The 12,696-nt window shown below is 34.7% G+C and overlaps 2 protein-coding genes and 1 pseudogene across 4 annotated transcripts in view; 2 read left to right on the plus strand and 1 right to left on the minus strand.

Annotated features, from left to right (window-relative positions):
• Positions 1–12,696, minus strand: part of Gro (groucho) — a 74,141-nt gene that overhangs the window by 45,026 nt on the left and 16,419 nt on the right. The window lies entirely within an intron of this gene.
• On the plus strand, positions 3,796–4,853 carry LOC149500462 (uncharacterized). Its single transcript, XM_089736561.1, has one exon. The coding sequence runs from the start codon at positions 3,928–3,930 to the stop codon at positions 4,792–4,794; it is 867 nt and encodes a 288-aa protein (XP_089592687.1). The 5' UTR covers positions 3,796–3,927; the 3' UTR covers positions 4,795–4,853.
• LOC149500463 (uncharacterized) lies at positions 9,287–11,356 on the plus strand (annotated as a pseudogene). Its single transcript, XR_016324933.1, has one exon. The product of XR_016324933.1 is annotated as an uncharacterized LOC149500463 (transcript).

Below are 12,696 nucleotides of genomic sequence, written 5' to 3' on the forward strand. Positions count from 1 at the left end.
GCGCAACGAAGCCTTCTCATTTCGTACGATCGCAAACAACACATTCAGACAATGCGTTCGTGTCTGTGTCAAATTATATATTTTCGGTTCGACGCGCGCTGTTATTTTTAGTTTCGCAACGTTTACCCTCGCACTATCAAGGATTATTAGCGCGATTCATATCAACTTGTTATTTCAAATAACAACATTTAATACGGCGATAACTTCATCCTAATTTTCGATTGTTATCGTTCTAAATAACGTTATCGGCTGGGTATTATCTCTTACGATTTTTATATTCAGCTGACTTGCTTTTGTTCAGATATGATAGCGAATTTATCACGGATTTTGTACTAAAATTGATTGGGACGATTACGACAAGTCCCCTGATAAAATATATACCATACCATTACCTTTTTACGTATTTTTTTGTATGATCAGTATAAAGCTGACGATAAAAGTATTAGATAAAGGTTGTATTAAGTCATGATAAACATTTGATATGAACAAGTATATCAGCTAGTTTCTGCTGGTTAATCGGTTTCGACAGTGAAAAATGATTTATGGGTAGGTAGGTAAGTTGTTCTTGTCAGACAGATAACAGGACGACCTGTTTCGAGCGTTTCAATGAGCGAGATCAACGTTCTTCGATACTGATTTCCTCGTGTAAGCTCTCAATATGGACATTTAATCTAACTTCTTCATGTCTAGTATAATGCTTCATATAGTTTATAATTCATTGCATCGTTTCTAAGCAAGCGCGCTGGAGTATTTGTATTAAAAGATTCGATGGTTTTCGTATTTCATCAGCGTTCCACGAAACAGGAATGTTCAATAAAGCGACTCAAGAGTATTTGACAGAATGCGATTGGAAAACCGTATATATTTACGACACGGTACGAACAGTCTACGGACGTTCGGTTGCGATACGGGAGACTGTCTGTTTGCGGGGTCCGTTTGCATTGCCTTGTTTACTATCTCGTTGTATCGAGTTGCCGACTGCACGAGACGGTAAATCCTTACATTTATACGTGTACTAGCGACCCGCCCTCGCTTCGCTTCGGAAACTGTAATTTATTATTGATTTCTCCACTATTTAATGGATGTTATTATACATATAAACCTTCCTCTTCAATCACTCTATCTATTAAAAAAAATCGCATCAAAATCCGTTGCGTAGTTTTAAAGATTTAATCATACATAGGGATATAGGGACAGAGAAAGCGACTTTGTTTTATACTATGTAGTGATTATAATAGTGTGTTGACGTATTAAATATTAGATGGTGACGTGATTGGCGTGCATTTAACTTTGAAAGTAAGAGTGACCCGTTTTATTTTGAATTGATAAAAAAAAAACCGTACGAATTCGTAAGAAACGTGTCATTTGGTACCAGAGAAATTTATGTAACAGGATAATGAGTATGGCGCGTTAATTATTTAAGCACACACGGTCACACACATATACGAGGCCTTTAATAAAACTATTTGCACAGAGTCGCAACGGACACAGAGTGGAGGGCTGGAGTTTGCGAGTTTACACAGCTTGTATTTACCCAGCCTGTTTGCAAGCTCAATGCTTATTGTGAGCGTCTGTCGACGGAGCCGTACCCTCTTGTATGAATATTGTTTAATTTGTTAGATGCACTGAGCGAGCTCGGAGTTTGAACTTCACACACACGCTAAAGTTTCACGCTTCTCAGAATTACCAGAGTTCCCGGAAACCCAACGGTGTACCGTTAATGCGTGACGTAACTTCACAGTCCCTATTTTACCTCACAGTTAGCGCTAAAAAGTGACCACCTACTAAGTGAATCAACAGATTTTTAGATCAAATTTTAATATGACGTAAAGGGAAAAACAAGTTCGTCAGTTTTTAGGGCAGAACAGATGTTAATCTAAATTTCTCTTCCTCTTCTCAATCGTGTTACTCTTGACAGAGTAGTCGTGATCATCATGTAGTGTTGGAGGGAGCAGACTTGTCGCGTCTCACGATGTCCCGCCATCTCTCCCTGCTCGAGGCCATTCTACTGCACTAATTTAGGGGACCTCCCACTGTGGTTTTAATTTGGCCATTGCAATATAAATCTTAGACCTTAATCTCATACCTCAAAGAGGGTATCGGCAATCATGTGATTGTATCAACTGTGATAACGTGGTCTATTACATGAAGCTATTGTTTCAGCTTCCCAACCCCGTGAAGCAGTTTGTGAACACATTTTTGGTACATTATAAAACAACTAGATAATGATCGAAATAGATTTTTGACGTTTATATAAATATGTGGGTACTGTGCGATTTTCTTATTAGGCCACCGATACTACCATTCGTGAATCTTTACTTATATTTCAGTTAAGATGCTTTCAAATTAAGAACGATTTTTTTTGATAATCGTTGAAGCGGTATTAGCAAATTTACTTTTGATTGTTATAGATGTCGCGCTAAATGTTTCCGAAGCCAGTCAACATTGTAACGCGAAAGCCGATGCCAACTTTGAGATCAGCACGATTTAGATTAAGTTTTTTAAAACGATACGGTATGTGTAGGAGTTGTTATTATGAAACGAACGTAAACAGAAGAAGAGTATCTGAAAGCGAGTTAGCGAGAGGGTGTGGGCGCTCGGGTGGACGACCGCGCGACCGCAGTCTTGCGGCTAGCCGCGCGCGGTCCGCCCCACACCCATGTCCGCCTGCCTTAACGCTAAGCTGTACTCGTCATTTGTACAGTCAGGAGCCGTCTTGCGGGTTAGGTAGGGCCTTAATTAAAAATAAAATGGCGGCTTTATACTCTAACACCTACATTAAATAAACTACACAAACTTAAAACATTTATGTCCAAATAATATTAAATCATTCGTTTTAAAGCTGAATAGATAATCTCTAGCGTTAAACTTCATCGGTGAGGTTTGTTTGAGCATTACTAATTATCCAAGCGAAATGGTTTGATGGTGGAAATGGTATATTGCGTGTAGCGTGGTACGGCTGTTATGTTATGCCCCTCACACTAGTACCTAAGTCATATATCAATTCTCATAAACACATAATGTACTCTAACTCTTAGTTCTTAAGTTCTAAATCATTGTTACTATATAACATACTTATTTCCTCATGTTACTAAATCATATGTATATTGTTTACTTTACATCAGATATTCGTTTGGAATTAGAACATTAGTTAATATTGTATTCCTTTCACATTGGTAAAATTCCGTCATTTACTAATTGTGTCCTTACGGATTCTAAATATGTTTACCAATACGGTTCATAGTCTAAATGACTCATTTACTAATTGTTTAGTAAATACTATTCATGTATAAATTCTCTTTCTCCTTGAAACTAAAAAGTTCGTCATCAATCTTCAAGCTCATAACATCGTAACTCTGTCCGTGTAACATCAGATTTTTGTAAAGGATAAATAAATTCAGTGTATATTAAAATAAAGTTTTTTTTTAAAACTACAAAACCGCTCACCGCGTAACAAATTTGGCGCAGTCGGTAGGATTCCGCATAGAAATATCGCCAAGACGAAGTTTTAACGTGCATCACCGCATCGCGACGGGACTCACATCGCCAAGCAACAGCAGCAGCAGCAACTACGGGACACACATCGCTCAGCAGCAGCCAGCAACCGCAAGACGACGTGAATCAAGCACGGTAGCTGAAGGCTTTTGAAATAACTTCGCCGAACAGACGAGAGCCCACATGCAGAATCTAATTTTTATTGTACTGTGGTAAGTGGTTTTTATATGCTCTGAATTCATCCTTAATCCTTAATCTGTTACACATTCCTAAATCTCTTTCCTAAATCATATATATTGAACAAAATCTTAAATCAAATCTTAAATCTTTAATCATCTTAAATCATCATAAATCAAATCAAATTCGCGACTTTTGGTAGAATTTTTTCATTATTTCTTAAATTATACATTTTCTTAAATCAAGCCATTCAAAATGTTTAGCGCAGAAAACAAAAATATGGCTTTAGAAATTACAATTGCTACACTCTTACAATTAATTCCAGAATTTAATACATCATCTCCTAGCCAAGTGTATCGATTTATCAGATCGTGCGACTCCGCGTTTAGTTTAGCTTCTGTTCAACAAAAAATGGTTCTTTTAATATACGCGTTGAATAAAATCACTGGGCCAAGTTCATCAGACGTTCATGCCAAACAGTTTTCAACGTGGTCTGACTTAAAATGCTTCCTAATACAAAAGTTCTCTCAAACTAAAACGTTAGGACATCTTATGTTAGAACTACAATCCATGTTCCAACAATCAAAAGAAACTGTTACTGAATATTTTCTTCGCGTGAATCTTTGTCGAAGTAAAATAATAGAAAAACTGTGTATCGAATATAACGATAACACCCTAGAAGGACGTAAAATTACTGCTGAGGAAACAGCTCTCAATGTTTTTATTAACGGCTTAAACTCTGACATAGGCGTAATGCTTAGAACCAGAGATTTCAACAATCTAACTGACGCCGGAAATTTTGCTATACAGGAAGAGAAAATTCGAAATATGAACAGTGCTAGACAAAAACTTTTTAATATGAACCCTAGCACAGTTCCATATCAAAATCATGGTCAATCCAGACATATTCGAACTCCACAACCAAACTCTGGCAACCATAATGTTTCAACTCCCTTAAAATCATGTAACTATTGCAAGAAGCCTGGTCATTTAATTCAAGAATGTCGTAAGAGACAATACAACGAACGAAATAAACAAAATCCCAATTCAATCAAAATTAATAATTTAAACTCGCAGGCGGCCGAACTCACGGGCAATGCTTCGGAAACCGCGAATATTTAAAGCCCAATACTAAATCAAACGACGTTCTAAACCAATTTAACAAACACAATGAGCAAAAAGCCTTAGACTATAAAAATCAAACTCAGGTCACAGAAAATAATGTTGTTAATTCAGTTCATCGGGAACAAACAGCTATTTTCACCCCTCAGTTCGAGAACAATAGCTCACATAGTTCAGCAGTCTATCGGAGACAACTTAGTGACGTTGCGACTCAAACCGAAGACAGTGACTTCGAGATCTTTGTAGACCCTAAAGCTTTTTCAACTCAAAAATCATCAGAACCTCTTGACGAAATCACAAAATCAAATTCTAAATCGAGATCTAAACGAAATTCAAAATCAAATTCTAATTCTAAATCAAAATCTAAATCTAACTCTAAATCAAAAACTAAATCAAATCCTAAATCTAACGAAATCGTTAATTTAAATTATCATTCAAAATCGACTCCTAGCTCAAAAAATCAAACTAGTATAGAAACTTACAAAATATCATCATTCAATGTACCACCAGAAAATCTACTTTATTGTAAGTTTCACATCGAAGGACAACCAGTAACCCTTCTTATCGACACAGGCGCTGCTATTTCTGTTATTAATAGAAACAAAATAGGTACAGCCCCTCTAGATGAATCGAACATCGTGTCTATTGTGGGAATATCTGGAACTAACTCTACCATTCGTAGTTTTGGTACAGCACAACTGTCCCTCGATAATCTATCAAAATTCAAATTTCACGTTGCTAACTTAAATATCAGTGTAGATGGTATTTTAGGTAACGATTTTATGAACAAATTCAATGCTACCATTTATGTTCAATCTAAGACCATGCGTCTTAAAGACAAAAATTACAAGTTAACAACTCTCGGTGATAAAGATGAGTCACCGTCCGATTGTAAACAAGTTCTAGGAAAGCGATCTGAAACTGTCATAGCTTGTTTTACAAAAGACATATGTAATGGTAACGCGTTCGTCGAAAAACAATCCCTAGACAAAGAGTTGACCATACCGAATGCACTTATCTCAGTTTCCAATGGAAGATTCCTCATAACTTGTGTCAACTCAAGCGACCGTGATAAGACGATCACATCATTACCATTAGTAGAAACTAAATCGTTATCATTAATTAATAACTCAAATAATGCTAATTCACAAATAAACTTTACAAACTCATTAAATAATGGCGTCCACGATAAACGAGATAAAGTTCGTCAACTCGTGAGAACTGACCATCTAAATAACGAAGAACTAAAATCTCTAGACAAAATTATTTCAAAATTTCCAGATATCTTTTATTTAGAAGACGAGCCTCTGTCTTTTAGTAACAATACAAAACATTCAATTCCTACTACTTCTGATATTCCGATCAATACCAAAACGTATAGGTTTCCTTTCATTCATCAAAAAGAAGTAAAATCTCAAGTTGAAAAAATGCTAGACCAAAAAATTATTCAACCTAGTTCATCTCCATGGAGCAGCCCCATTTGGGTTGTCCCTAAAAAGTCTGACGCTTCTGGTAAACAGAAATGGCGTGTAGTTATAGACTACAGGAAATTAAACGAAATCACTATTGGAGATAGTTACCCTTTGCCAAACATCACCGATATCCTAGACAAGTTAGGTCATTCTATTTATTTTACTACCCTAGATTTAGCATCAGGTTTTCACCAAATTGAACTTGATGAAAAGGATATTCCTAAGACAGCATTCAGTACTCCTTATGGTCACTATGAATTTTTAAGAATGCCCTTTGGACTCAAAAATGCTCCAGCTACTTTCCAACGCGCTATGGATAGCGTTCTGTACGGATTGCAGGGAGAGCGTTGTTTCGTGTACTTAGATGATATAGTCGTTTTTGCTTCTAGTCTTCAGGAACATGAACAAAAACTAACTGAAGTCTTAGAGCGACTCCGTAAATATGGTCTCAAAATTCAACCCGACAAGTGTGAATTTATGCGCAAAGAAGTTGCCTATCTAGGTCACATCATCACAAATCAAGGCGTGAAACCAAATCCAGAAAAGGTTTCAGCAGTTAAAAACTTTCCTATTCCTAAATCGTGTAAAGATATAAAATCATTCTTAGGTCTCGCAGGATACTATCGTAGATTTATACCTAACTTTAGCAAAATCACTAAACCTTTAACGAGCTTACTCAAGAAAGATGTTCCATTTATATGGAGTAAAGATCAGCAGTCAGCATTCGATAAATGTAAAGAAATTTTAACCATGACTCCAATTCTTCAATATCCCGATTTCAACAAAGATTTCGTATTAACTACCGATGCATCGTTACATGCTATTGGTGCTATCCTCTCACAGGGAGATATTGGCAAAGATTTGCCAATCGCGTATGCCTCACGTACTTTAAATAAAGCCGAGTCTAATTATTCAACTATCGAAAGAGAGTTGCTTGCCATAGTGTGGGCAGTTAAGCATTTCAGACCTTATCTCTTCGGAAGAAGATTCAAAATCGTTACTGACCACAAACCTCTTACGTGGTTATTTTCAATCAAAGATCCAGGCAGTCGTCTCGTAAGATGGCGTCTCAAGCTCGAAGAATACGAGTACGAGATAGTTTATAAAGCAGGAAAAATGAATACTAATGCGGACGCTCTGTCTCGTCCAGCTATTATGAACTCTAACGTAATAGATTTAAGTCAAGATGATCAAGACGATTATCTACAAATAAATTTTGAACATTACAAATCCTTAGATCGTACCAATATAAATACTTCTTTTACTAAAATGTCTCCAGATCAATTGTTAGATGTTAAGCACAAAAATATATTTATTCCTATGTCATGTGAACCTCCTTCACAAAATAATCTATTTCATGAAGCTATCAGTTTATGTTCACAAACTGAATCATTTTTAGAAAATCAAAAATCTCTATACGAAGTACATTTGTTAAATTCAAATCATAATCAAAATTTATTCTTTACATGCACTAGACCCAGACACTTCGATCCTTGGGATTCTGAAAGTTATTTTAAATCTCTTCTCTCATGTCTTCAAAAACATGAAATTGATACATTGTACGTTCCAGATCTTAAAAATGATAATACGTGTAAACTAGAAATCAACGAACAACTTTATATATCTTCATACATCGCTGAATCATACAATTGTAAAATTATAATTTGTGAAAATAAAATATCTTATCCTATGCCTGAAGAAATTCCTAATATTCTCAAAACCTATCACGATGAACCTCTATCAGGACATCGTGGAATCTTAGAAACAACCAGGAAAATTCGTGATGAATATTTCTGGAAAGGAATGACAAACGACATTAAAGAATACATAGAATCATGCGTCGTTTGCCAACGAAATAAAATTCAACGTAAGTCTTTTAAAGCACCTATGGTCATAACCTCTCAATCTACTGAACCATTTGAGCGTATATCAATGGATTTAGTCTCATACTCAGAAATTAGTGATAATAATAATAAATATGTCATAACGTTGCAAGACGATCTCACAAGATTTGTTCAAGCATATCTTATTCCTGACAAAGAAGCAGTCACTATTGCTAAACAAATCTTACATTTCTGCCAACACTTCGGTGTTCCAAAGCGTTTTCATTCGGACCAAGGTACCGAATTTACCAATAACGTTCTTAAACAACTAACAAAATTTCTCGGATGTAATCACACATTCAATACAGCATATCATCCTCAAACAAATGGCGCTCTCGAACGATTCCATGCGACTCTTCGAGATCATATACGCATGTATTGCAATCGTCGTCATAAAAATTGGGACCAAATCATCCCTCTCGCTATTTTATGTCATAATACCTCAGTTAACTCTTCCACGGGTTACACTCCTCATGAACTTTTATTTGGTTTTAAGCCTCGTCCGTTCTACTCGCTAAAACCAATCTCTGATTACACAGCTTGCGATTATTTAAAAGATTTAAATGAACGTTTAAAGGTCTCTAGAGAAACTGCTTTACAAAATTTAGAAAAGATGAAAGAAAAAGCGAAAGAACGCTATGACAATCAAATTAAGAATTCTGTAGAATATAAAATAGGTTATAAAGTTATGCTAAAAGTTCCTAATCCTAACAATCTAGATTCTAAATGGGAAGGCCCATACGAAATAGTTCGTGTTGGCTTCAATGAAAATTTCCTAATTAAAAAGGGTGGAAAAACCCAATTAGTTCACTCAAATCGTCTTAGACCTTATCCTAATAACGATAATTCATCCTAAATTCTGATATTTCAAAATTCATTCATTTATGTTAAAATTATAGTATACTATATTTCATATTCTATTTTTAAGTTAGAAATATTTCTTTACAGGATAGGCCAATTTACAGCCATCCAAAATACAAATTCTTTTATACAATCCCTACCAAATCCTTATATTAGTTTTATTATTTGTTCGAATTTTAAAATGTTTATATTCCTCCATATTTACAAAATTTACAAATTTATTCAACATTCTATACAAAATCGTTATAATCGAAAAACGACTTTCGGAATTAAACCTTTACTTAGGCAAAAATTCAAGTAATAAACGAGAATTGTTTGATGGCCTTAGCTCTGTTCTTAAATGGTTAATCGGTACACCTGACGCACAGGATGCTGAACGTTATAACGAAAGCATCAATTCTCTAGAAAAACGAGAATTAGATGTAATGAATCTCATGCAAAAACAACTACAAATCACATCTTCCACAATCAAAAACTTTAATCAATCTATATTCAAAATCACAAACGACGAATAAATTATCAATGAAAATATTAATCGTCTAAACGAATATATTAACACTACAAAGAATACTGTATTCGATATTAAAATAAGTGAAGAAATTTCCACAATTTCCCTGCAAATTCTAGAATTAGTAACTAACTTAGAAAACGATATAAACGATTGTCTAACTAGTATTCTTTTTGCTAAATCAAATACTGTTCACCCATCGATAATTTCTCTCAAGCGTCTCTACGAAGAGCTTCTATTGTCAAATCATGTTAGAACAAATAAACGCTTAGTCACATCCGTAACATTAGATAATATTCATACCTTATTAGATTCTTCTACCTTATCAGCTTATGTTTACTCAAATCGCCTCGTATACATCTTAGAATTTCCCTTAGTTACAAACGATAATTTTAAATTATATCATATTTATTCAATCCCTGTACAACATCCTAATTCCTCATATCACTCCACCATCCTACCAGAGCATATATTCTTAGCCACTAATCAAAATCAAGAAAAGTATATTTCTACAAGTTCGTTGGAAAACTGCAACAATTTCGCATCAAGACAACGGTTATGCAAAAATATGGTCGTCTATGAATCTACTTCAAGACCAATATGTGAACTTGAAGTCCTGCTAACAAAATCAAAATCAATTCCTAAATCATGCACTGTCACATCATTTCCTGCGGAAATAGCAACGTTTCAGCAGTTAGAAAGTGATAAATGGCTCTACGTATTAAGCACAGAAACTCAATGTGTACTTCAATGTAATGGTGAAGTGTCGAACCACAAACTATATGGATCAGGAATCATAACGCTGCCAGCATCTTGCAAGCTCCATACTGGCTACAGCACGCTCACAGCATTTAAATCATCAAATGAAAACATCACATATCCAATCGTCACACCGGATATAACAACTGACGATTGTTTCCAAGAATTAAAAAATGTTGAAATACCACATCTAATTCCAATTCCAATCAATGAGATCCCGTTGGACTCATTACAACAAATCAAGCACCATATTGACAAATATTCAGAGGAAATTAAGAAAATCAAAACACAAAATTTCATGAAGAAACATGAGTCAAGTTTTTCATGGATCTATTTCTCGATCGGAATCACAATGCTTACATACATCTTATACAAAGTCTTCAAGAATTTTCCATGTCCATTTGCGACCCGAAGAAGGTCAAATAGCGGATGTGTCCAGATTTTCAACAATTGCTTTGATAATTCTTCAAGAAGAAGAAATACACAAATTTCAATTCCAATGACCAACATCGGTCATCCTACATCGTGCATCTCCGAAGACGAAGATGACATCGAAAATCCAGAAAATCCTAATTCTCAAAGTTCGAGCACCAACGCTCAACCTTTGTTTTAAGGGGGGAGGTGTTATGTTATGCCCCTCACACTAGTACCTAAGTCATATATCAATTCTCATAAACACATAATGTACTCTAACTCTTAGTTCTTAAGTTCTAAATCATTGTTACTATATAACATACTTATTTCCTCATGTTACTAAATCATATGTATATTGTTTACTTTACATCAGATATTCGTTTGGAATTAGAACATTAGTTAATATTGTATTCCTTTCACATTGGTAAAATTCCGTCATTTACTAATTGTGTCCTTACGGATTCTAAATATGTTTACCAATACGGTTCATAGTCTAAATGACTCATTTACTAATTGTTTAGTAAATACTATTCATGTATAAATTCTCTTTCTCCTTGAAACTAAAAAGTTCGTCATCAATCTTCAAGCTCATAACATCGTAACTCTGTCCGTGTAACATCAGATTTTTGTAAAGGATAAATAAATTCAGTGTATATTAAAATAAAGTTTTTTTTTAAAACTACAAAACCGCTCACCGCGTAACACGGCCAATGTTTGTTGATGTACCTACACGCTGTGGCGCCGCACGCAACATACATTACGTGATAGGGTTGTCTCTCGCTCTTGTCAACAGTAAGGTACACAAGTACACGCCCTGTTTAACTGATTCCGATTAAACAGGCCATTTTAAATCACAAATCGATTTGATGGTTGACTTATATGTAGACTGTAATTATATAGTACTGTATAACAATATTTACATTTTAGTATTATGAGCGAAAAATACATGGACCACAACAATGTATCATTAAATAAATACAGTAAAGCTCTTAAAATATCAAACAAGAAAACTACTGAATGAATATTTATTACATAAAGTAAAATCCAATTTCGCCGAAAAGCCAAATAGGATAACGTCAAAAGCTGAGGGTCGGTACTTTTCGAACATAATTCGATATCGTAGGGAACTTATTTTCCGGAATTCCCAAAGGGCGGGCCCAACCCTAACATCCATAAACAGGTAAAGTTATAGTAACCTAATATTAAATGATCGGTTTGTGTACAACTGCACGCTATGTTTAATTAACTTAGCTGTGAAACATGGTAGCCTTATTAGGAGGTGTCAACGCGACACCTTTTTGTGAATGTTTTAAAATGAGGTCTGTTCACCTTTAAGAGGTTTAATAAATTCAAAAAAATAACACCATTGTCTTTGAACATAAATGTTGTTTGCCTTTTTAATTAACAATTAATTATTTTTTTATTCTTTAATTAATTAATTATTATTTTTTCTACTTCGTGATAATGTAACTAATTTCTTGTCTAATTATTCATAAACGTAATTCGGCTTTTTAGTAGTGAAAATTTTATTACTATGAAGGTATATTGTGTAAGACTTCGCCAAAATTAATAAATAAAATTTTCTAATATTGAATTATGAAGAAAAAAATCAGAGCATTCTATAAGCATGAGAAACTCATTTATCATTCGAACGACACATTATCTATTCATGCTCAGATGTGAAGAAAAATAAGGTGAGAATGAATTTAAATAAATCATAAATATTTATTGAGACCCGATCCCGCATTTCGTATTCATATATGGCATTATAGAAAAGTAGTTATTTAACGCCGAGGTCACAGTTTGAATCGATACTCACATTAAATCTTGTACTCGAAACCGTCAGTACAGGTTAGCTTTGAGCATACGAAATGATTGAATTAATTTATAGACAGAATGTGTTTCAAACGCCGCCTACTAAATACTGATACTCAATTAAGCCTAAGGCTTATTCATAATTCAACATGTCACCGGTGCTATTACTGTATCGATATATTCTAGATTA

Source organism: Bombyx mandarina, chromosome 21, assembly GCF_030267445.1.
Source record: "Bombyx mandarina strain Sakado chromosome 21, ASM3026744v2".
Classification (NCBI taxonomy): Eukaryota; Metazoa; Arthropoda; class Insecta; order Lepidoptera; family Bombycidae; genus Bombyx; species Bombyx mandarina.